Here is a 26,728-nt window from a genome sequence, read left to right on the forward strand (position 1 = left end):
ATGACGCCATCATTCCCAGTAAGCGCATTGCTTTGCGTACCGCGTCACCTCTCAACCGGCCACATATTGAGGGATCTTAAACAGCATGTTTTGGACCATCTCGTTGGAGGGGAAGACCAGGCCGTCCTTTGTTCGAATTAGAGCCCCTAGGAATTGTTTGATCTGGTTGGGGTCTAAACTGGATTTCCTCTCATTGATGGAGAAGCCCAGTTGAAACAAAAGGTCTACAGTCTTTTGGGCATTTGAAAAGCACGTTTCATAAGAATACCCTGTTATGAGCCAATCGTCGAGGTAAAGGTATACTGGGATGGACAACCTGCGCAGGTGGGCCGCTGCCACTGCCAGTACTTTCGTGAATACTCTTGGCGCTGATGCTATGCCGAAGGGTAGCACTCTGAACTGGTAGTGTTTGCCCTCTATCATGAACCTGAGGTATTTCCTGTGCGCTGGCAACATTAAAATATGAAAGTATGCATCTTTATCTTTCATGTCCAGTGTTGTCATGTAATCTCCCTGTCAAAGCAGGGGGATTACCTCCTGTAGAGTCACCATACAAAACTTTTGAGGTTTGACAAATGTGTTCCCTGGGCGCAGATCTAGTACAGGGCGCATGGTTAAGTCCTTTTTGGGTACAAGGAAGTACACCCAATAAATACATTCCGTTACCTGAGACAGAGGCACAACCTCTATAGCTCCTTTTTCTAGTAGTTGGTCCACTTCTTGAAGAAGGATGGCGAGGTGTTCTGGTGACATGCGTCGTCCCCTTGGGGGTCTGTATGTAGGGGAACTGTTGAATTCTATTCAGTAACCGGGGGCTATGGTTGATAGTACCCAGCAGTCTGATGTTATCCCCTCCCATGCTGGAAGAAAGGATGTTAACCTGCCCCCGACTGGCAATGCATGGGAGGGGACCCGAATCTTTGAGTCATTTGGTGTTGGTGGCTTGGGAACCTCTAGGGGTGGGACCCCGACTTCTTCCCTTGCCATGACGTTGTCCTCTTTGGTTGTATTGTCCACTGGTGCCTTGGTTGAAGGACCAGTTACCTGCAGAGTATTGTTGCTGCTGGCATTGGCCTCGAAAAAAGCATTTTTTGCCATAACCAGGTTTGTTGGGAGGCCTTGAAATTTGGTCTAGGGTTTTGATGGTGTCAAATTCCTTCTTTGCGGTCTCTAGTGCCTCATCCACCGCCTTACCAAAGAGGTTGGCATCTTCTATAGGTATGTTAATTAGAGATGCTTGTGTTTCAGGTTTAAAGCCTGAATTACGTAGCCAATATGGCGTTTGAGGAGGATTCCTTGGACTAGGGAACGGCCAGCCGTTTCTGCAGCATCCAGAGTATTTTTAATGATGCTTTCGTTGACTAAGGTCCCTTCAGTAACCGTGGCTAGAAGCTGAGTACGTAGGGGTTCCGGTACCTCCTCGATGTCCTTACGTAGTTTGCTCCATTGTGCATCTGCGTAACTTGCCAGCAAAGAGTTGTTGTCAATTCTTGCGGCAAAGGCAGCAGATGCTGTAATCCTCTTTCCTAGGGCATACAATTTTGTACCCTCTTTATCTGGTGGTGCCTCGCTAGTTGACAGCGGGACCCCTGCTCTTTTCCTTGTATTTGTCACCACTAAGGAGTCTGGTACAGAGTGGCCCCTGATGTATAACGGGTCCGATGGGGAAGGACTAAATAATTTTTCTATCCTCGGGTTGACCCCTCTGATCAACGCGGGTGTCGATAGTGAAGGAATAATTTGTCTCTTTACTGAGGCAAGAAGAGGAACGGTTTGGCTGACAGGGGGTTTCTCCTTGATGATCTTTTCTACAAAGTCTATGTCAGGAGAAATTTCCCCGGTCTCGATTTTGAAATGCGCTGCTGCCTTGCGCAGTAGTGCATTAAAGGTAGGCTGATCGTCTATAGGTGACGTATTCCTAATAGGTGAGTCCTTGGAAAGTGGGGTCCCCTCCAGTGAGGTCATATAAATCAACATCCTCTTTGGGGGGGGGGGGAATCAAACATCCTAGGGTACTTGGCCCTGGGATCCTGCTGAGGTCCCTCTCTCTAGGGTTTCTTGAGGTACCCCAGAGCGGTCAGGGGGGGGGAAAAGGGAGGGCCTTCACTTTGAAAACGCTTCGACCCATCCCATAACGCCAAAGAAACATTCCCCTCGCCTTCTGAAAAACCTTCTGGTAGGCTAGGAGTCCCTCTCGACGGAGGGGGCAGTTCCTACCTTCGTTCTGACCTTTTCGGCGTCTCCCGGGCCTTGTGAGCGGTGATTGACGTTTCTTTCGCCGTCCGTCTCTGGCTATCGGTGGAAATAATCTGCGCCAGGCTCTCGACAACTGAACTGTCTGTCGAGGGTACCTCCGGCGTCCACGTTACAAGCGTCGCTTGCTCTACGTCGACGGGCGCTCTCTGACGGTGCGCGTCGTCTGGCGGTTTTGTGATAGCGCCCTTATTTGGGGGTAGCCCAGTCGCTAGTCGCGTTTCGAGGGGGGCTTAAGACTCTTACGGTCTGAGGCGGCTATCGGTAGGACCTGCGTCTCCGTTGGCGCTAATGCTCTCTTTGTCTTCGACGAGGAAGAGCTGTGGGTCATGTGTTTATGTGAGTGTTCTTGAAACGCAGGCAAAACCTAAAGGGTGTCCTCTCCATAGCTGAGGAACCAATTGCATGCAACAACAACCCCGAAGGAAAGGGAGGGGAAAGGGAAAGGCATTCTCAAAGAGAAACAATAAATTTCCCACAACCCCACTCTCCCTACTGTATTTGGCCGGCGAGGCCACGTGTTCGGCGAACACCGAACAACCTCCTCCGTCGAAGGCACCGCCGTCGGAGATCTTGATCGGCAGTGAACAGCTTTGCAGCTACGACGCCGAAGGAGGGGTGTAAAGTAATAATAATAAGTTAATAACGACCAAAGGTCGAATAAATGTTTTTGCAATGTCTCTCGAGGAGCTCTGCGTAAAGGCGACCAATATCTGGGTGGAAAAAAACAATCTGAGGGACCTCGACGCGTGAGGGATTGTGGGTACACTGCACGCCACTATAGGAATAGTGTTACAGACATGCCTTGTCGACGTCCCCTTTTCGACTACGAAAAACAAAACGCAATACTCTGCAGTGACCACTGATGTCGGACTATGCACAGCATGTGATTCTAAGCAGATTAACAAACATCAGAAACCAAATTACTCTGTTCATATTCGCAACAAAACTAAAGGCTAGCAGCCAACAGCAGTGTAGAGACTCACCTGGTTATGTCATATACTAGGAGTGCTCCAGCTGCACCACGATAATAGCTCCTGGTCACAGACCTATGGTGGTGGTAAAAAAAGAAAGAAAAAAAAGGTTTACAATTACTTCAGAGTCAATGCAAAACAAATTGTATACAACACCTGGAAGCGCTATAAAAACTCTGTTTTTCGCCAACACATTTTCAGCTAAAAGTCAATCTATCTGGTCAGTTCACACGGAGGTCTCATTCCAGACGATCCTTGGGCAAACATTTGTGAGTCTGGTCATGAATAATGGCATGATTTATATAGCAATGTATACAAAATAAGAATTTTGATTTGATAGGTCTGCTTTAAAAATTAAATATAAAAAAATTGCATATCAGTCAAGGTTAGACAAATAGTAGATCGTCAAATTGGCAGCACAAATTTAGTCCTGAAAATCTACATTTGGGTGACACTCTAGTTACTAGCAGTGAGGATTTCTGTTAAGAGTTTGCAACTCTGGTCTCTGCACCGTGCGTAGGCGCTAAATATGATATCTGGGCAGAAAGGGCATTTGGCGTAGAATGGGCAGGGTGCAACTGAAAGACAGAGAATGAACTAGCCAGTCATCCGATACACAAGTCACACAGCACAGGGGTGCTGAAAAGAATGTGTCTGAAAAGAATGTGTCTGAAGCAGTGCAAGCTTCTCATCATGAGCACCAGTACACACAAAATTCACTAAAGAAACAGCAGAGGATACGTTTGGAGGTCATGATATTACAATACTTGGCCTTGCCTAGGAATTAAACATTCCAATTGATGCCAAAGATAGAATTGTATCTGGTAAATGGGAAAATAAATAAAGACAAACATATGTACAGTACACAGGGCACCAAAGTGCTAGTTGGTATCAATCGCTGGGCTATATCAACAAGGATCCAGTCAAGCAAGTGACAAAAAGCATTATTTATCAAACCAGTCATCTAGCACTGCTTCGCCTGCACCCTTCACGTCTTTTGTGGTCCCTGGTACATTTCCAAAGAGCAGCACAACTTCATGGCATTTTCAAAAAATTCCAAATTCTTTCAGAGTTTTAGAGGGCATCCCCTGAAAGCAGGAACACCTATGTAATCTAATGGAGCTTTTGGGGCCCAGGATGCCCACAGGCTAAGTGAATTGCTACGCACAGGTGGAATACAAGGGGTCCAACAGATTCCCTCCTCACATCCTATACCCTTATGCTCATAGTCTGTACTAAGTACACTGTAAATCACAATCCTAGGAAGCAAGTCCCCCCACCGCCTTCTGCTGCAAACCAACCCAATCCCTGGTAAAACAACACTTCCTTAAATGCATGATCCTCCGTTCACTTCGCCATGAAGAACACAAGAGAGGAATCCCTTTGGCATTACAAGAATCTTCATTCCCAAATACTAACCCAGCTTTGGTTGGGAAGCAGCTGTCAGCAAGTGCTTATGCAGACACTCTGTTCCATGCAAGTCTCATGCTGGTTTTCACTGCAGTTCAAGCACACAGCATGGATGCTGAACCAAATGTTTTAATTTAAATAATGTCTCTAGGTCTTTGCTGCAGGGAATAGTCAAAGCTTAGCTTGTGTATCTATTCAAGAAATTAAGTGTTTTTTTGTCATCTGCACCAGATGCAGTTTATTTTGCCAGGATACCTAAACGCATTATATTGCATCGGTTGCTCTATAACATTACTAACATTTTAATGCAACATTTCACTTAAGGCAAATACAGTTGAAGCATTCGATTTTCTCTGACATCAATGCACTTATGTGTTGGAGAAGAACAAGTTACTTACCAACTGTAACGTTCTTTCGACTGGATGTTCCTCCCACGTATTCTTCATCTTCGATATATTGTCTCCCAGCTCTGCTGCTTTGGATTTTTTTTTTCACCAGAGGGCACTGTGTTCGAGGCTGTGGAGTTGCAGTCCCTCGAGGGCCGCCGTCTAGCATCAACGTCATCCGCAGTATAAAGGGTTCGAGCCGCGCCCATTACCTCAGTTCTGTTTTTATGATGTTCATGGTTGCATCAGTTAGTCAGGCTTTAAGTCCTTAGGCTCATAAGAAAGTTTGAGTGCAACTGCCGTAAACTGTACAGACGGGTAGGTTGGGAGGGTCGATGCGGAATACGTGGGAGGAACATCCAGTCGAAAGAACGTTATAGTTGGTTAAGTAACTTGTTCTTCAAATGGATTGTGTCCTCCCACGTATTCCTCATTTTAGGGAGTACCAGAAATTTCAATCATGGACTGAACGGAGGACAGCTTTTAGAAATAAGCCTCCTTGACATGATGTAGAGTCCAAGCAGAAATGTTTTATGAAAGTATGCACTGACGACCAGGTGGTCGCCGCACAAATATCCTGCACCGGGACACCCCTCTGAAGAGCTGTGGAAGTTGCCATGCCTCTAGTTGAATGAGCCATTAGCCCATCTGGAGACTCTTTTCCAGCCAATATATAGCACTCCAAAATTGCCATAATTATCCATCTGGATAAAGTTTGCTTAGACACTCCAAGGCCCAATTTGTGTCCAGTATATCCAACAAACAGTTGGTAACTTTGTTGGAAATTTGCCATTCGAGAAATATAGAAACAGAGCCCTTTTTGGGTCCAGTCTGTGGAATCTCTCATCTTCCTTACTAGCGTGTGGAGGAGGGTAAAAAGAAGGTAAGGTGATTTTATGTGACAGGTGGAAATCAGACTATTTTAGGCAAGAAGGACGGTTTGACCTTTAGGATAACTTTGTCCCTATGGACAATGGTGTGAGGAGACTTACAAGAGAGCCCCTGCAACTCACTCACCCTGCGGGCTGATGTTATAGCCACTAATAAGATTGTTTTTAAAGTGAGAAGCCTTAACAGGCAAGAATGTAAAGGCTCAAAAGGGGCACACATGAGATATTTTAAGACTAAATTCAAATCCCAGATGGGGACGTGAAAAGGTGTCGGAGGGTACACATTTGTCAGTCCTTTCAAGAATTGAATGACCAAGGGCATTTTAAAATCGGATACCTCTTCCGAGGAGCGCTTAAAGATAGATAGCGCTGCCAAATATCCTTTTATAGTGCCAACTTGGAGCACCAAATTTGCCAAGTGTAAAAGGAAAGAAAGTACTGTAGGAGTATTACATACAAATGGATCCACATTCTTATGCCTGCACCAGTTACTGAACTTGTTCCAACGACACCGATAAGGATTTTGTTGCTGGCCGGCTGTCCGAAAGCAGGATCTCCATTACATCATCCGGGAGGTCCCAATCCTTATATCTCAGCCTCTAACAAACCATGCGTGAAGGCTGAGTGTTTGACCTCTGGATGGAGAACCCGACCTTCCTCTTGCGAGAGAAGATCTTCTCTTTGTGGAAGACATATTGGAGGGCAGATGGACACGTCCAGAAGGTCTGGGTACCACATTCTCCTGGGCCAATCCGGGGATAATGGTTTTCCTGAACTTTCTCAACCTTCTGATAACATGAGGAGTCACGGGGACTGGAGGAAACGCGTATAGGAGTGGAAATACCCAGTCCACCATGAACGCGTCCCCTAGAGCTCCTCTTGTGGGAAATTCCACTTGAGGGGTTCCCAAAGGGCGAAGACTTGAAAGACTTCCTGAGCTAGTTCCCATTCATGAGAAACTGTGCTCTGCCTACTCAGAGCATCCGCCGCCATGTTCTGCTCTCCAGCTAGGTGAATTGCGGCCAGAGAGATGCCTTCTTGCATTGCCCAGAACCAGAGCTGCATAACATCTCTGCACAGTGGAAGTGATCCTATGCCTCCTCTTTTGTTGAAATAGTAAATGGCCACTGTGTTGTCCGTCATTATCAGGACATTCTGTCCCCGTACAGAGGGCAGAAAAGATTTCAGCGCTAGTCTGATTGCTTTCAGCTCCAAAAGGTTGATGTGTAGTTCGCTGATTGCCAGATCGTTGGTGTGGGCTCCCCACCTAGTGAGTGAGTGAGCCATCCGTCACTACCGTCATCTCCGGCCATGGTTGCCAAAAAGATTCTCCCTCGAGGATATTTTCCTTGCAAGCCCACCATAGAAGATCTTGAGCTACTCTGACCGGGACTAGCAAAAGATCTGACGTATCTCCCGAAAACTGGGACCATCGAGTCCTGAGGGCCCATTGAAGGGATCTCATGCACAATCTGGCCTCTGGCACCAGAAGGGTGCAGGATGCCATGAGGCCGAGCAACCTCAGAAAATTGAAGGCCAGCAGATGTTGGGCATTCTGAAACTTTGTTACCATCTGCAGAATGTGGTGAGCCATTTCCTCGAGAAGCGAGGCTTTCCCTGAGGAAGTAGCCAGGACTGCTCTGATGAATTTGGCGTGGAATCATTTGTGACTTCTTGTAATTGAGGGAGAAGCCCAGTCTGTGCAAGAAGTGGCAGGTCATGGCCAGATATTCCTGGGCTCGTTCGGTTGAACTTGCCCCGATTAGTCAATCGTCCCAGTAGGGGTAGACGTGAATTCCCCCCTCTCCTGATACTCGCTGCCACTACAGCCATCGGCTTGGTGAAAACCCTCGGGGCAGAGGTCAGCCAGAAAGGCAGAATCCGAAACTGATAGTGAGAACCGCCAACCGCGAACCGCAGGTACTTTCTGTGCTTGAGATGGATTGGCACATGAAAGTAAGAATCCTGAAGGTCCAATGAAACCAGCCAGTCCTGAAGCTGAAGAGCCTGAAGGATATGAGAAAGGGTCACCATCTTGAACTTTTCCTGCCTGAGGAATTTGTTAAATTTTCTTTAGTCCAAGATGGGTCTCAATCCTCCGTCCTTTTTGGGAATGAGAAAATAAGGGGAGTACCAACCCTTGTTCCTTTCCGCTACAGGTACATTTTCTATTGCACCTTTCTATAGCACGGTTGAAATCTCCTGCACAAGGAGCAGGTCTGGAATTTTGACAGAGGTGGCTCCTGGTGGATGATTTTGAGGTCTTTGATGAAAAGGAAGGCAGTAACCATGTGTTACTATCTCTAGCGCCCAGGCATCTGACGTAATGCCCCGCCATTCGTTCAGATACCGAGTGATCCTGCCTCCCACCAGGGTCTTGTGGGTGAAGATCTCAAAGTGGCTTTGCAGTGGCTGCAGCAGTGGCTGAGGAGGTAGTATCCGCTGCTGGGGCTGACCTAGCACCTTTCCCCTTTCCACCACAAAGGGGTTTTCTCTGTTGGCCTCTTTGACTGGCATGTCCCCTCCCTCTTCCCAAAGAGGAGTAGAAACGAAAGGGACGACTCCTCCAGGAAGATGACCCTGCGTAGGAGTGTTGTTGAGGCTGTCTTGTAGCAGCGCTGAGTGATTTCGCTGCCGCTTTTCAAGGTCTGCAGCTTCTCCATGCTCTCGTTCGCATTGCTGCTGAATAGCCTCAAGCCATTAAAGGGCATATTGAGTAATCTGGACTGCACATCAGGTGCAAAGCCAGATTTCCTCAGCCATGCAAATCTGCGTAGGACCGTGCTAGATGCCATGGACCTGCTTATACTATCAGTAGTGTCCAATCCTGACTGGAGGCATTCCTCCATAGCCTGTTTTTCATCTTTCACCATCGCCAGGAAATAATCCTGTTCCTCACCATCCGGGATGTGTTCAGCCGCTGATGTCATACAGTCCCACAGGGTGTATGTAAATCTTGCCAAAGTGCAAGTTACATTAGTCGTTTTAAGGATCATGCTGCCTGAGGAAGAGACTCTCCGGGCCCAAGCATCAACTTTTTTATCTGGTGGTATTGACGGGTAAGCTGACTGCCTAGTGGAGGTTGCAGCTTGTACCACTAAACTTTCAGGTGAGGGATTTTTATATAGGTATTCAGGATCTGATGAAGATGGTCTGTACTTTCCCACACATTTTTATTTACTGCAGAACCCGAATCAGGGGTATCCCAATTTGTCATCACCCTTTTTTGCAGTGCCTTATGGAAAGGGAGGACAGGGTCTTTTTGGAGGTCCCTCATTCAGGATGTCAGTGCTATCATCCTGGTCGAAACCTGGGGAAGCTGTTTTCCAACCCATGAAATCAATTACCCTTCCCATGAGGTTCCAATAACCAGGATCTGTGTGTCTGGCTTCCCAAATTCCACTTCAGGGGAAGTGTCTAGGCCACTGGCATTTTGAAGACAAAGATCTGTCATCTTGGTACTCGGGTCTACTAACTCGTCAGGAACCTGCCCGGCTCCAAACTTAACCCGAGCCGAAATAACATCCGCTTTATAGAATTGCTCTTCAAAAATAGATGACATAGACCTGAAAAATTCCTGCCTGGGTTGAGGATGGAAAACCTTTTCTGGTAAAGGGGGTGGCATCAACCTAGGCTTGGACAATGGCATTGACTTTGGTATCGGGATTAAAGAATGCCAAGATAAAATGCATCGAAGGTATAGACGCTGGCTTCAGCGTTTTTGAAGGAGGCTTCGACACTGTCGAAGGTGTTGACGCCATCGTCGTGGACTGCGTCGAGTCGAGTTTCGACTTTGATTCCGCTACGCCCGATTTATGCACCAGTGGTTTTGCCTTTACATGAGGTGTCGGAGAACTTTCTTCTGATGACACCCTCGACTCTTTGTTGGCTTTCGCATGCCTGGTCTTTGATCTCCCTCTGTCACTTTTGGAGTGGGCAGGGCATGAGATCCACGCAGCTTTTTCTAGGGGGTCTGGGCTGCTTTCTCAAAGATTTTAAGCAACAAAGCCCTAAAGGCCTTCCAATTTCCAGGGGAATCGTGCTTGGAAGGATAAGTCACCCTTCTCTCAGAAGAGGAGGAAGAAGATCTGTGACGTTGTTTCTTCGACCTCTTGGACGAAGACGAGGAAGATTTCTTCGAGCGACTCTTGGACCTCGACCTCCTCGACCCATGTCGAGATTTTCCACTCGACCCTCCTGAATCTTTTTGTCCTTTCGAAGACCTATAAGATTCCGCCCCCACCGTCAGCTTACCTTTCCGTTCCCTAAGAGCCTTATTGGACATGGCCTGACAGGAGCCACATCCGTCAACCCGATGGTCAGGGCTCAGACACCAAAGGCAATTCCGATGGGGGTTGGTAATTGACATTTTCCTAACACTCTTCAGACATTTTTTAAAACCTGTCTTGGGTGTGGTCGGAATAGATGACGAGGACATTGTTGAGAAAAAACCTGATGCGCTGTTCTGTGACACGAAGAAGTGCTCGGAAAAACGGAACTGAGGTAACTGGCACGGCTCAAGCCCTTTATACTGCGGATGACGTTGACTCCGAGGCCTCGAACACAGCGCCCTCTGGTGAACAAAAAATTCCGAAGCAGCAGAGCTGGGAGACAAGATATGTAAGATGAGGAATATGTGGGAGGGCACAATAAATTTGAAATTAACTTTACTCCTATTCAAAAATATCTATGCACGAACTTGCCTGTGAACATGGAAGTTAGTGACTGTATTAGCTATCTAGACGCCGCCTGACATATAGGCAAGGAAGAGCCAAGTCATTTCCATGCAAAAAGCAACTTCATTGCATCGGCTCATCTAAGTTTGCATTCAAAAGTGCTGTCCTCGGGGATCTATATGTTCGGTTCTGAACCCCCATGTCCAATATTTTTCCTATGTGTGGGGGTGCAGATCTAAATATACCTGTAAATGTGACTTTCATTAAACCAGGATTTGTTCTTTCATTTATCGGGGGTGGACAGGTGTATGTCTTTTCTTGCACATGATTGTGTCTACCAGAAACATGCAGTTTTAAATGGGGCCTATATGTAAGGTTTTCAGTCTTTTTATATTTCTTGTCTGGAGATTTACTATTCTCCAGTAATCAACATTTAGTTGACAAATTTGTTCCCTCCCACCCCACACTACACTTGACTCTGCCTAGGCAATGACAGACAGGGGAATGAAGACGATTTGCACTTCACACAGTTCTTAATTAATAGAATTAATATTTTAAGCATGCATTCATAGTGCAGACATCCATAGTATACTATGGCCTAGAATGGCTCCATCAGTCATCCCAAGCGATAATACTTCGCTTTGCACTACGATCCACTATGACAACACCAACTTCAACCACTCAATATATTTGCAAATACTTAGCGTTACGAAGGCAATAGCCCTTTAAAGTGGCAGCCAAAATATTTTCAAATTTGGATTTTGTTTTACACTACAAAGTCAATTGGCCTTTAAAGGACAACAACTCAACTTGCATTCAATATGGGATACATTACTCACTGTCATCGTATTTCTGATGCTTGTATCTGCTTAGATTCACATGCTATGCATAAGCCGAAATCTAGTGGAAGCTGCAGAGTATTACAGTTGTGGTTTTCAAAACTCGAAAAGGGAAGGCGATAGGGCGTGCCAGTAATACTATCACTAGTGTGACATCCACTGTACCCATGGTCCTTCACGCGTCGAGGTCCCTCAGATTGTTTTATTTCTGACATGAAGTAGCAGTAAGTGTATCGTGAGTACAGGTGTATCCAAGCAGATAAGTATCATAAAAGTTCTTAAAACATCTATTCACCTTCTCTCAGGGGAGGAAGTGTGGGTGCATGTGAATCTAAGTGGATAGAAGCATCAGAAATACGATTACGGTGAGTAATGTATCCCTTCTGAGGCTTGTGGAATCTGCTTACATCACATGTCATGCATAGATTAGAGAGCAGTGTTAGGAGAAGGTGGTGGGTTGTGAGAAGGAGCGGCAGCAAACAGATGTTTTAGAACCGCTTGTCCCACCTGTGTATCTGCTTTGGAATGGGTGTCAATGCAGTAGTGCCGAGTGAAGGTATGTACTAAGCTCCATGTAGCTGCTTTGCAAATGCTGTCTAAGGGGATATTTACAATGAAGGCCAAGCTAGCTCCTGTGCTTCTAGTAGAGTGAGCTATTGGTGCGAAAGGCAGTGTTTTGTTTGATAATTAATAGCACATTTGTATGCATCAGACTATCCATCTGGAGATAGCATTCTTGGAAATGCAATCTCCTTCTGTGCCTGTTGCTATGGAGACAAACAGCTGGTCTGTTTTCCTTAGCGGTCTGGTCTTGTTTACGTAGTGAAGGACCGCCCTCCTTACATCTAATGTGTGGAGTTTTACCTCAGCTGAGCAAGTTGTATTTTGGAAGAAGGCCGGTAGGTAAATGGATTGGTTTACGTGGAATTTGAAAATTAATTTTGGAGAGAACCTCGGATGAGTACGTAAAAACAATTTGTCCTTATGAATGATAAAGAAAGGATCCTGCACTGACAATGCTTGCAATTCACTAACTCTTCTTATGGAAGTAATAGCCACTAAGAAGGCAGTCTTATGTGTCAGGTAATTAAGACTTGACTTGTGCATAGGCCCGAATGGGGGCCCCACGAACTTAGAGAGTACAACATTGAGATCCCAGCGTGGTGGTGGGTTAGAAATTGGAGGGTGGAGTCTTTTTACCCCTTTGATGAAAGCCTTTATGACTGGAATTTTCGACCACGATACCTTACTCTGAGAGGTGGTGTACGCTGATAAAGCCACCAGGTGGACCCTTATAGAGTTGAAAACTAACCCAGAGTCTAACAAGTGAAGCATATAGTTTAGAATGTGGGATGGAGTACATTTTACGTGGTTTGTTTAGACTGGCACCAGATTACAAATCTTCTCCACTTGTCAAAAGAACAGTGTGCAGTGTTTGGTTTACAAGCCTCCTTGAGGATATCCATACACCCTTGTGGCAGATTAAGGTGCCCGAACTCTATGACCTCAAGAGCCAAGCTTCCAGGTTCATGGAGTGTGGTTGAGAGTGTACCGTCAGTCCCCTGTGTTGGGTCAATAGGTTCGTCTGACACGGGAGTTTGATGGTATCGCACATCGCCATTTTGCGCCAATGTGGATACCAAGGCTGTCTTACCCACATGGGAGCAAATGGATAAGCGTAATTTGTTCCCTGTGAATCTTGTTCACTACCTTGCTCATTAAGGGTGTTGGAGGGGGAGGCTGGGGAGGGAAAGCATAAGCAAATTTCCCTGACCAGTTCATCCATAGGGTGTTCCCCTTGGAGCCTGGTTGGGGGAACCTGGATGCGAAGTCTGGGCATTGCTTGTTTTCTCCTGTAGCAAACAAGTCCAGTGTGGGGTAACACCACTGGGAGAAGATGTGGTCTACCACACCTTGGTCTAGTGGCCGCTCTTGTTCTTATGGTAGGGGATCTCTGCTCAGAGAGTCTGCTAGGGTCTTGAGTACCCCTGGAACGTGCTGGGATGATAGGAACACCCCCCCCCCCCGTTTGAGCGCCCACCTCCATATTTTCTGTGCCAGCTTGGACAAATTTGGAGTGTGTGTGCCCCCTTGTTTGTTTATATAGAACATAGCAGTGGTGCTGTCTGTTAAGATCTGAACCTTCTGGTTCGTCAGCCGCGCTTCGAATGCTTGAAGAGCTTTGAATACTTCTAGTAGTTCCAACAGGTTGATGTACATCTGTGCCGTGATGTGAGTCCACATACCATGTGCTGTGTGGTAAAGGTAATGAGCCCCTCAACCAGAGAGTGATGCGTCTGTTGTAATGATCGCTTGTGCCTCCGGATCGTGGAAGAGTTTTCCCTTAAAACAGATTTTCCTTTGTCCGCCAGCGTAGGATTTGAACTAGTGTTGGCGCAACGACCACTAGAACGTCCCACTGACCGCTTTCCTGAGACCACTGTTTTGCCAACCACTCCTGCATTGGGCGCATGCGCAGATGTGCATGTGGGACCAGGTATATGCACAACGCCATCATGCCTAGCAAACGCATTGCTTTGTGTACGCTTATCTGGCGACCGGCTTGATACTGGGGTATTTGCCAAAGCATATTTTGAACTCTTTCCATGGATGGAAAGGCCAAGCCCGCTTTTGTGTCTAAGACAGCTCCTAGGAACTGTTTTGTTGTGTTTGGTACAAGACTTGACTTTTTCTCATTTATTGAGAAACCCAATTGGAAGAGAAGGTTTATGGTTCTTTGCGTGTTTGGTCTGCAAAGATGGGGTGATTCCCCTGTGATCAGCCAGTCGTCCAGTTAGAGGTACACTGGGATTGCCTCACTGCGCATGTGCGCTGCCACCACCGTCAGTACCTTGGTGAATACCCTTGGAGCCGAAGCTATACCGAAGGGTAGCACCTTGAATTGGTAGCGCTGGTTTGCTATTTTGAAATGCAAGAGTTTTCTGTGCGCTGGGAACATTGAAATATGAAAATAGGCATCTTTCATATCCAGTGTTGCCATGTAATCTACCTGTTTTAGCAGGGATGTTACCTCTTGTAGCGTTGTCATGCTGAATTTTTGTGGCTTTACATAAGTGTTTGCAGGGCGTAAGTCTAACACAGGGCGCATAGTTAGATCTTTCTTTGGCACAAGGAAGTAGGTTGAATAAATATCCTTGTTTACCTCGTTGGATGGCACAATCTCCATGGCAACCTTGAGAAGCAACGTGTTGACTTAGAGAAGGATGAGCTGTTCTTCCTTTGCCGTCTTCCTTTGGCATGGGGATGGTAAAATGGTTTTTGGATGAACTCCACACAATAACCTCCCGCTACTGTCGATAGCACCCACTTGTCCGTGGTTATTCCCTCCCATGCGTGGTTGAAGTGTGAAATCTGTCCCCCTACTGGGGAAGCATGGGAGGGGACCTGTTGTGGGCTGTCATTGCTTGGGAGGTGTTCCTCCACCTCAAGAAGTGGAGGACCTTCCCTGGCCACGCTCTGGTAACCTTGTGACGCCTGACCTTAGTTGTTAGTCCAGGAAGAATTTTGACCTTGTCCGTAACCAGAGCCTCTTAGGGAATTTTGCCCATGAAAGCGGTGAAAATTGTTCCTGCCTCTTTGGCCAGGCGGTTTATTAGTTAGTTGGCCGAGGGACTTTAGGGTGTTGTATCCCTTCTTGGCGGACTTAAGGGCGTCTTCTACCGCTTTGCCGAATAAGACTGTTGGTTCCACTGGCATGTTAAGTAACGTCGCCTGGGTCTCAAGCTTAAAGCCAGACTGGCGAAGCTAAGTGTGGCGCTTGATTATGGTTCCTTCAGGGATTATTCAGCCTGCATTATCTGCAGCATCTAGGTTATTCTTGTGAATGCAGCTGGAAGCCTTCAGCTGCTACTAATGCAAGTTGAGAGTTAACAGGCTCGCAAGCAGAATCTATTAGGGTAGTTATTTCATCCCATTTATGGCAGTTATAGCTTGCTAACAGTGTAGAGTTGGTGGCGATTCTACCTTGAAACGCTGCAGAAGTCGATACCTTCTCTCTCATGGTATAGAGCTTCTTGCTCTCCTCGTCTAGGGGAGCCTCTGAAAAGGCCAGTGGTGTCCCTGCCCTTTTACCGGTAGTTGTGACCACTAGCGAATCAGGCTTAAATTGGCCCCTGATGTAGAGCGGGTCAGACGACGCTGGGCAAAAAGATTTCTCTACACGCGGGTTCACTGCCCGTTTATGTTTTGGTGTCTCCAGTGAAGGTTGGATTCTTCTCTGGACAGATTTTAAAATTGGTCTCCTGTGTCTGGATGCCAAAATGCTCAGCTGCTTTGATTAATATGTCGTCGTGAAGGGGCCGATTATCTACAGGAGAATCATGCAGTGGGGAATCTTGTTGAATTGGTGAGGTCAGGGTATACACTTATGCCTCTTCATCATCATAGTAATGGTCAAATTGCCGGTAGTCCTCATTATCCCCTTCAGTGTCTGTATTAACGTCCTAAAGATCAGCTACTGCACAAGACCTTTTTGCTGGGGCTGGCTTGAAGCCAGGGGCTGAGAGCTGGAAGCCCAAGTAGTAGGAGGTGTACCCTGAAAGTTATCGGAAGCCTTAGTGATTTTTTTCCCTGGAAAAATCGGTCGAAAAAGGTCATTCTTGACATTACCCTATCTATATCCTCTGCAGTCCATAGGGCTGAACTGGGGATGACCCCAGGGTACTGGGAGGTAGGGACTAGGTGTGGATAGGCCCTTATTTTGTAAGGCTTCGGCCAAAGAACCCTCTTTGGGGGGGGGGCAGGTATAGTCTCTTTAGAGGGGGTAGACATGTCCTTATGAGACTTGTCTTTAGACTTCAGACTTTTCTTTATGCGTTTTGGAATGAGTAGCCTTTAGTAGGCTCTCCGGGGCATGTTTTTTAACCAGGTGCGACAACCCAGTGTTTTTTTACCTTAGCGCCGATTTCGACGAAGAATGTTGACTCATGTTAGTGGGATGGACCTCCACCTAGTTTGCCGATGATTGGCCGATGTTTTATGGGCGGCGTCCTCCAGTTTCCGGGGCCCGTCATGGGGCGATCGAGACCTCAGGTGCCCAGATGACAGGGAATCTGCAGACCTCCCCCTTGACGCCGTATCTGGGCGTTTGGTCGATGGCGCCGATTTATCGCCCCAGGATGTGTGTCTAGTGGAAGTGCTCTTGCCGCTGGGTGTCGTCCCGTAACAGAGCCGCCGCCCTGTCTCTGGGGGTTTGCACTCAGGAACTTGGCTGTTTGGCTGTTGCGTGATGGTCCCAGCGCTTGGTTCTACGGTTTTTAAGATTCTTGAGTTTGAAGAGCTTGCAGGCTCAACAATGCCCCTCGTCGTGGTCGCAGTTCAGACAAAGGTTGCACACTTTGTGTTTGTCGATCCATGGACATTTTTTATTACACGTGGGGCAGAATTTAAATGGTGTTCTATCCATGTTTGGGAAAGGCAGTCAGGTGAGAAAGGGAATGGATGGGAAAATGTACTGTACAATGACCGCCCCCCACTCTCCCTTCTGTAAGGGCCTAGGCCCTGTGGGCCTTCCAAGGCCGAAAGGGTAAGTCGAATCTTAAATTCATCAGACGGGGCTGTCTGTTCCACCACGTCGAAAAAAAAACAACCTGAGGGACCTCGACGAGTGAAGGACCATGGGTACAGTGGACGTCACACTAGGGATAGCATTACTGGCACACCCTGTTGAAATCCCTTTTCGAGTTTTGAAAAGAACAACTATAATAGTCTGCAGCTTCCACTAGATGTCGGCCTATGCATAGCGTGTGATCTAAGCAGATTCCACAAGCCTGAGAAATATATATACACACAAACACACATATTGGGGGAAAACAGGGCATGCATTTGTCAACAATTCAATTCCTGTTTTAAAGTGCAACCCCTATGCATTCCCAGTCCTGATAACTTCCCAGATTTTACCCAATGTGGGAATTGGGGTTGATTTACCTTTTCACATTTAAGTTCTGGTTTTGGGGAAAACCAGTGAAGGACCCAGTCAGGCAAGCATCATCCGGTCAGCAAACCCTCAATTCAGGGGGCCTTTTTTGGATCAATAACGAAGCATCTACTGGTCATCCCTTTAAGGGCTGGTCTTGTTTCTTTCTCTCAACTGACAGGTCCTAAGGGAAGGGTCTGTCATCTGCTAAGAGCCTGTTCTCTTTCCCCAGTTGGTTCTACTGCTGTCTCTTCCTCGCCCAATATTGCATAATCCATATCTCTGGCCTATGGGCATCCCATTATATTTCCCTCTAATCTTACTCCTGGTTTTTCACAGAGGAGTGGTTTGTTTAACACATGACCAAAAAGGTGGGAGGGAGCTTACTCTTTCTGAAGGGAAGCATATTTAGCTTTCGTGCTCCAATTTGCAACTAATCTATGCTACCTTGAAAAGAAAGTATATTTGTAGTTTTGGAACGATGAAGCAAATATTTTCCTTAATAGAATTCTGACGATTTGATGCGATTTAGTAAATTTGAGCCATTGAAACATGACAACATAGAATTATGTTTCAAGATTCTGATAGAGCTTCCTTTGTATATATAAAATATCAATGGCACAAATCGGAACTTGCATGGCGATGCAAGGCTTAATTTCCTTTTTATACATTTTAATTGAGATTTCTGTTCATGTAAATGCAATGGGATTTATTTGGTGTGCTTTTACAGTGCTTACCCACAAGGGGTCAGTACCACGTTCATCACTTGTTGCAAAACTGGAATTCTCACATTATGTAATGAGGAAAAAGTAGGTGGCCTGCTGCACAAAATTCTGCTTCTAAAGAAAATGTGATAAATCTGACGCAGTGCCAGTGGCGACATGGGAGTTTGCTGCAGGCATAAAGACACAAAACATGCAAACATCAATACCCTAAAACAATTTCTCCTCGACCAAGGAAGAATGCAATCATGCAGCTTAAAGCCAAAGTAAGAACCCCTAAAAGTCTGTTTTCAGAGAGGTTTAAGAGCAGAATTCTCTCAATTGTCCAGCGGTCTTTCCATTCTTTTGACCTGCTGCTGTTCTTTTGTCTTATGGTGCAATCTAAGGGTAGTCCTCAACTCCCACTACTTCTCTGGGATCTGTTGTGCTTGGGTAAATGTAAATCTCAGGCTAGGGTTTTAAATGAGAAACATTGTTGCTTCGTTTTGGATCGCTTACAATTCGGCAGAGCAATTTTGCTACCAAGGCACACCAGAAAAGAAAACGTATCTAATGGATATTTGTGGCAGGCTCTTATCATTTGAGATTTTTCAATGAGGTTTACCCATGGTTGCAAGACACTAGTTGCAATTTAGGCTAAAGGGTGACCTGTTTAAGTCATTGCTTGGAACTTAATATGAGCCAAGGTTATGAGTGACTGACAGACTATTATAGAACACTGCACTGGTACACAATGAAAAATGTTTGCACCATGTGTCGCAACAAATGTTAACGTGCAAAAACACTACAGAATCCAACCGCTTTGCAGAACATGCATCTTTCATTGCATAGAATTTTGCCAAAACCATGCAAATATGCTAAATTTTACACAAAAAATAAAATATTAGCCTCTACAGATTCCAATATATTTTGGATAAAAAAAGGGTACTGGTTATTTTGTTTAATGTATTTTTCTGATTAATCGCCACACTATCCACCTCCAGCCATAGCAATCGGAAAGCTCTACTGATGCAGCCACACTAACAACCATAGCTGGGCCCATGCTTAAGCCATGTTCACTCATCCAACTTTTGATAAATATTTTGCTGTGCTGCAGTCAATTATCTACTTGATAATGTTTAACTACCTGTCCCATGCCTCTTACCGGAAGCGTTCCTGGCCAGCAGTGTCCCAGATCTGGAGCTTGACGCTCTTCCCACCAACGTTGACCACTCGGGAGCCGAACTCCACGCCGATCGTGTGATTGGAATCCTGTTTAACTGGGAAGACAAAGAGATAATTGTGAAGAACAACTTTCAAGTAAGAAAAAACGCCTCATCAGTATCAACAGATCATTTCCATGGCATGAGTCGATATGCAGCAAGATTAACCATTATTTTTGTCTGAAATCATTGGAGCAAAGCAGGATCAGCTCAAATGAAAACACAGCTAAAGCCTCTGTCTTCACATTCATTCTTAGAAGAAAACAAATGAATATGGGTTACATCAGTAGAGTGCAGATTAACAGAAGCGTGTATTCTTCTACACTGCACTGTTCAGTCCAATTATTTCTTTTTAAATGCCACAGCACTAAAATTCCTTGAGAGGTCACAAACCAGGTTTACCAATGCAGGATTAGCGTTTTCAAAAGCAAACATACCCTCCTACTATGAAGTGAGCTCATCTCATTGATACATGTTCTTCAGTAAACCAGTCCACCTTCAAAATAATTATGCACTTGTAACAAACACCTGAAGTGTGTTTTTATTGGCGCCAAGCAACTATCCCATGTCCCTGCCTGTCTTCGTAAACTGTGCTAACACTTGTGGTGAATTACCTAATGCAAGACGTGTAAGGTCTGAAGATTATAAGTATGTTGTTATTGTTGAATGCTTTTAGGGAGATGTATTGTTTTTATGCTTCATTCCCTTCACCTAGTGAGACCCCCAAAGGTTTTTGCTGGAGTGGGGCCTTTTTCCACTCATTCCTTCTGGTGGGGTCTGTATTTTGGAATTCTATTCTTTGCATTCCACTGGTAATATGGAGTCTGTCTGCTCCATAGCTGTTAAAGGCATCTGTATTGTCCTACCGCAGCACACAGCTCCTTATGGGAAGTGTTGCTGGTGACCCCTTAGTGTCCTCCTTGAAGATTATTTTTCTGTTTCCTCAATTAACTACAGTTACTAAGGATGGAGAGATGCATAGTATCTCTCCAAAAACTCTATAGTCGAAGATGGGGACACACCACCTTTAGTGGAGTGCCAAAGGGATATCTAATATCCCCCATCTCTCTACTCCTGTAACTTTAGTCACATAGACAATCCCCTAGTTATGGCTGGTGGCAGTGGACATGTTCTATCAACTATTGTGTCATTTTGTTCCGCAGGCTATGTCCATAGCCTCGTTAGTCCACAATAGGAGCACCCAAGTACCAACTGGGGGCCTCCCTTCTTTGTTCGCCATTACTAGTGTGGTTGCTCTTAGTTAGGCCTTCTTTTACCGTTCTGGGAGGGGGAGATCAGTGTTTATTTTTGCCTTTGGCGGAAATCCTTGCGAGTCCCTGTCTAGGCTCCAGAGTGTCTGGGCAAGCAGGAAGTGGGGGAGGAGTTTTCAACCCCCCTGTCCTTTATTTGGCCAAGTGCCTGAATATGACCAGCTCGCACAGGGGGTTCTGACTGTCCTGATTGGACAACCAAATGCCCCCTTCTGTAAAATGCTCAGAGTGATTGCAGAGGTGTGTGTGCTGGAATTGTATAAAAGGTGAGGCTTCTAGAGTGAAAAGCAAGTCGACCACTGTACGTAACCGAAGACGACAACCAGAGATGCCTGCAGACCCTTTGCAATACCGTGAAGCGACCACTGCTGTCCTGACCCCGTTTTCTGTGGTTGAAGAGGACCTCTGAAAAGGCCAACTCCTTCCCGTTGGCTGGTGGGAACAACCAGTCCCAAGACGAACTTTGTATTGAGCCATCTCCCGAGGTCCTAGGAGATTCCAGAGCTGCAGAACCCCAATACCATGAGACCTGCTGCCCATTTTGAGTGCTTCGACGGGGAAAGGCTGAATCTGTCCAAATCATTGCTGAACCCGTAAGGACACTCCAGAGGTCTGGCTTAACTCGCCCAGACCCCCTCATCGGAGCGTGGGACTGCAGGAAGCGAACAAGATTGACCTGACCATCCGTCTCCTTTGTTGGTGCTGCAGGAAAGGTGCCAAAACCGCAGAGTGAACAAAGAAGTTGGTGAAAGTCGTGCCCCAGGTCGTTCCTCGGGACTGCTGCTGAGAGATCCTGTCCATTGTCCTGCCTTCAGTAATCAGACCAAGGAATCGGGAGGTCGGGTCCAGAGCTGCAACATCGTGGAGCATTCAGCACAAACATGTTCTTCTAACATAAGGTACTGGGGGGAAAAGTGTATTGCTTACCTGATTCCAAGAAGTCACCCCAGAGCGTTGGAGTGCATGTAAAGGTGCCCAGGGCGGCGCCCTCTTACCTCCGACTCAAGCTGCTGCTTGTGTCCTTTCATCATGTCCTTTGAAAGGTCTCCTTTGTTAGTAGTTATACTTACTATAACTAGTACTTCTATAACACTAGAGACAGGAAGAACTTTCCGTATTCTGCTGCTTGTCAAGACTTTGATTCCAACTAGCTAGGGCATAGGGGTAACTATGGACCCAATTTGTGTGTGCAATGCCTGCAAGGGGAGTATTTATTAATCATTTTGTAAGAATACATGTATTTATATATATTGTAAGAATACATGTTGGCATGTTTTGCTCGAATAAAGTATGGTTCAGTATTCTAAACTATGGCCATTGAGTGTTACAGTGCGCACAAGCGCTGCCCATGTCCGGGGGTGCGTGGCTAGGAGACCTCCGGTGGACCACCGGTCCACACCAATGAGGGAAACAGGTAGGCGAGTTCCGGCCTGCTCGCCAAGGCCCTCCTGCCAAGTCCCCTGTCGGAGCCCCCCCCTTCTCCTTTTATCTCGACTACCTAGAGAAAGATGCAGTGATCAATCCCACTTCCCACAAGGCTGCTGGAGCAGCAAATTCCATCTGATGAGCAAGGTAAGACAGGATGGGCTTTACTGGAGGGCAGTTCTTTATTTTGGTGACTTGAGCATTACGCACTCGAAAAAATAAAAAATAAACCTTTGCCCAAATTTGTCTTTTTAATTAATACCTACTAATCGCGTCGCTGCACTGCTGTTTCTTTGTTGCCTTTGTGAGGAACCTCGTGGCAAAAGCCCAGTCAACATCTTGGTCCCAGCCACTTTCCATCATGGCGCCGCATCTTGCAGCACTGGAGTGCCTGCTTTAGCCATACACCGATTGGCCCAGCTTACATCATCAGTGCAAATGAGAGGAGCCGGTAGGCAAATGCCTGGCCCCTTGCCAAGGCCCTCCTTCCAAGCCCCTTGGGTGGGCCGCGAGCCCCCACAACGTTTGTGCTCCTAACGATGCAGCGGCCGCTTGCTACACCCTGCTCCCAAATTAAATTAACTTGGACCTCTTTGCACCCTTTTGGATCACGTGAGTGACAGCTGAACTTGTATACTGCCTGCTTCTCCTCCAGCTCCTGAACCTTGCTGTCTACTTCACTTTGCCTCTACATCTTCTTCCTACTCTAAGTCTTTCTCTGAACTTGCTCTGTTAAAAATTTGAATCTAAGTGGGTGTGCCTTTTACATCTCTGCATTCATTTTACTTTGTGCTCAGTTTTAAATTGTTTTTGAGGGTGTGTTTTTTTTTTTTTTTAACATCTTGCACCCTTTTTATGCACGGCACTCATTGTGATCTTTTTTGATACATTCCTGGCACCTCCACCTATTGCTCTGTAGTTGTGTCCTCAACTTCTTTTAAGCTTCCTAGAGACTGGCCAGGACTCTGCATTGCAAGCCCCACCCCTTTTTCTTTCTTTCCTCTTTACATCTGCATCCACTTTAGTTTTTGTGCCTAGTGTGCCTCTCCCTGCCACCCTTACCCTCCTACTACTTGTCTCATGCACTTATCACCATCAGAAACGCTATCAGGCATGCATGATGGACTCATTGCCCTGTTCATTTGAGTGCTAATTCCCTTCAACCTTAGAGACCCACAGCTCTTTTGATGACTTAGGACTTTTTAATTTTAACTCCTGAGTGAGTGGTACCTTTTTCTCACCCTCTCATGTGTTTTTCCCCAATTTGGATTTTATGTTTTCACCGTTTTTGAAGTCTGACAGAACTCAGTGCAGTGTCACTGAGAAATCCTTTAGATTTCCCTTACATTTTAAATACCTAGTTCCCAAGAATAGTAAAGTGAAATTGACTTTACTTACCTTTTCACTTTGTACGTCCAGCACACACCATCTTATGTGGAGTACTGCGAGGGGTTCGAGGGGTTGGGGAGGAGGGGGTTACCTAGTAGCCCCCTTATCCTACTTTCTCATGTAACTTTGTTACCCTCACTATTTTAAATGGCTGGTGGCAGTGGTTTACTTTTTACTACAATTGTGCTTTTGTACTGCAGGCTGAACCCTCAGCTGAAGTACAGCACCCATGGTGATCATTTTGTCAAAATGGCCCAGTCTTCTTTTTCGCCATTTTCTGTTTGTGATGTCTTTCTTGGCTTTTACTCGTTGGGTTGAGACAGGTTTGAGCCCTTTGTTTGTCTTGCCTTTGACAGGCTTCAGCCCTGAAACCTGCCACTGGCTCCAGTGTGTCTGGAAGGACAGGATGTGAAGGAGGGTCCCGAAATTCCCCTGTGCTTTGTCTCTAGGAGTGCTTAAACGAAACTAGTCCCGATTGGCTGGCTGGCTGTCCTGAAACCCTGCTGTGTGACCGACAGCCTGGGTTGTGCATGAATGGGAAAACTTGCTTAAAAGTTAAGGTTCTTGGGACTAGAAGAAACAAATGAAGAAGAAATCAAGAAGAGAAGCCCGCTGCAACTTCCCGGACCTCGTTTTGCGTGGTGAAGCCTTGTTGCTCTGCTGAACTCTTTTTTCACCTCAAATAGAGAAGCTCCGGACGAACGTCATCTTCCCTTGGGTTAGTGGGACCAACTAACCCTGAGACGAACTCCACTTTGGCGCAATCACCGACTTGCTGTGGCTCTCCATTGCTGCAGAAGCCCAATGCCAGGTGTCCATAACCGGGTGCAAATTCTGCCGCAGAACGAATCTGGCCAAAAGCTCCAGGAGCCTCCTCCGGAAACTCCAGAATCAGGAAATCCTGAGTCCCATCACCAGAGTACAGGACTGAGGGAGCAACGAAAGTCCAACCAGTGTCAACCGTTCTGCATCAGTGCTGTTTGCGAAGCGCTGAAACCGCGAAGTGCAGCTGAAACAAAGAAAACCCATAGCTGCCGACAACCTTCCCTAGCACTGCTGCCGAAGCCCTCCAGACGTCCTCCCTCTTGTCCCCACTACTAAGGCTCAGGAACCAGGGTCTGCTTGGCTGTAGCAAGACTGAATCCAGCTGGACCGCTTTCTTAGAACTAAAGGCACTTTTTCGGGCTTGGGGATACTTACCTTCTTGCCTTAAGTCATGCTGTTCACTTCAGATGTACACCTACTTACTTGAGTTGATTTCAACTCCCTTTGCACAGGCTTAACAGCTTGTGTTCCTACAAGCGACTTTTCTGAGCTCTGCAACTTTGTGCAAGACTTTTAACCAAGAAGTGCATCAGAACTATAGCCTGTCCAAATGAGTTTGGCTGTCCTGGCTCCATGAAAGCGCTCTTCTAAATCTATTGACTTTAGTATTGCTTATCCCCCCATAGTTTGTAGCTTGTGGAACCCTCTAGACCTCATTGGAGGACTCAGTTGTACTCACATTTGCTGAGAAACTGTTCTAAGCTTTTTGCTTCCCTTAACCCTGCCTTTCTGCAACTCAGAACCTACAAAGTATATTGGTGTGATATATAAATGCAAATACTATCCTTGTGATTAAAGTCACCTCGGGGTGTAGGAGAAGTGTACTGAGCATATCCAAAGATTATCCACCAGCTTATTGATTCTGAAAAGTCATTTCAAAGTTTATTTGAATTGTGACAATCAATTGCCCTTTTTAAAGAATGCTTATTTAAAACTGATGTTAAATCATTATTTATAACTGAAACCTGAGTATTAACCAGGTTGTTCACCGTAGTGACCACCTTACTCCTAGTCTAAGGTCCCCTTTTCTCCATACTTATGTGACATTCCTCCGTCCTGTGGGACGGGACCGGAGCACTTTGTAAAAACCATCTAATTTTTCAAAAATGTGTGTCCTTCCTATTTTTACGCAGGGTACTGCCCGCTGCTGTAACCCCGCCATTCTTAGCTCCACCCAGCGCATCGCCCATCAGTCCTTTTCTATCGCCAGGTCAGAGACCTTTAAGCAATAATAGAGGAACCTTATTAGAGGGGACGGCGGGCAGGCGTATGGAGGAAAGGGCACGATGGACTAGGAGTAAGGTGGTCACTACGGTGAGTAACCTGGTTATACTCCTACGTCCCGTCCCCTTTCCTCCATACTTATGGGAGATTCCCAAGCACTCCTCACAGGAACTATGGGTGGATGGAAACCCCTTTACTGAAAAAGATTTTTCAGCACAGACTGCCCAAACTGAGCATCAGATCTGGAGCTCAAGTCTAAGCAGTAATGTTTACAAAAAGCCGATGGGGAGGCCCAAGTAGCCGCTTTTGCAATGGTCTCCCAGGGGACATACTTTTGAAAGGCAACAGCAGCTGCCTTGCCCCGTACCAGATATGCATGAATCCCTTTAGGAGGCTGTAGACCTCGAACAGTGTAAAACTCTGAAATACATGCAATCCATCTGGAAATAGTTGCTATGGAGGCCTGCCTGCCTTGCGGGCTACCAAAGGTTACCAAAAGTTGAGAAGAACTCCTAAGTTCAGAGGTTCTGTCCAAATAGAACTTAAGAGCTCTTCTAACATCCAGGCAATGCAAAACCCTCTCAGCTTCCGAAGCTGGGTTTGGAAAGAAGACAGGGAGCGAGATTGACTGATTTAGATGGAAATCAGAAACCACCTTTGGTAGGAAAGAAGGATTTGTCCTAAGGACAACCTTATCCTTGTGGAAAACTAAGAAGGGATGCTCCACAGACAAAGCTTGGAGCGCACTCACTCGCCTTGCCGAGGTAACAGCGACCAAAAAAGCCACCTTCCACGAAAGGTATTTAAGATGTACCGTAGCCATTGGTTCGAAAGGCTTGTGGCACAAGGCCGTAAGAACCACGTTCAGATCCCACGTCGGATGCGGTTTACGAACCGGAGGGTAAAGACGCATAAGACCCGCAAAGTGCTTTTTAATCACTGGATTTGATAGTGAGAACGAGCACTGGTCTGTGGATAGGTAGGCGGCCACAGCCGAAAGATAAGACCTGCATGACAGAACATGAATGCCCGACTCGGCAAGATGAGAAACGAAAGACAGCAAAGTGTCAATCGTAGCCATCCTGGAGTCCAACTATTTGGCTAGGCACCAGTGACAGAACCAAAGCCACTTGCTTTGCGACCTCGTCAACGGCTTCCTGGCTGCCTCAATTATGCACATGTTGTCAGCAGACAGGTTGAGATGTTCTAAAGATCTAAACTCAGGCACCATGCTGCCAAGCTGAACGATTGTGGGGAGGGGTGCCACAGTTGCCGATCTCCCTGGTGAAGCAGGTCTGGAGCTAGCA

At 46.3% G+C, this 26,728-nt stretch overlaps 1 protein-coding gene across 1 annotated transcript in view; it reads right to left on the reverse strand.

Annotated features, from left to right (window-relative positions):
* RAB4B (RAB4B, member RAS oncogene family) overlaps window positions 1-26,728 on the reverse strand; it is a 612,075-nt gene that overhangs the window by 246,669 nt on the left and 338,678 nt on the right. Inside the window, exons 3-4 of the mRNA XM_069644452.1 lie at window positions 19,230-19,344; window positions 3,240-3,302 (exon numbers count right to left, since the gene is read on the reverse strand). Coding sequence (XP_069500553.1) covers window positions 3,240-3,302; window positions 19,230-19,344 — 178 coding nt within the window. The remainder of the gene's footprint in view (window positions 1-3,239; window positions 3,303-19,229; window positions 19,345-26,728) is intronic.

Source organism: Ambystoma mexicanum, chromosome 2p (genome assembly GCF_040938575.1).
Source record: "Ambystoma mexicanum isolate Mex_15411 chromosome 2p, UKY_AmexF1_1, whole genome shotgun sequence".
Taxonomy (NCBI): Eukaryota; Metazoa; Chordata; class Amphibia; order Caudata; family Ambystomatidae; genus Ambystoma; species Ambystoma mexicanum.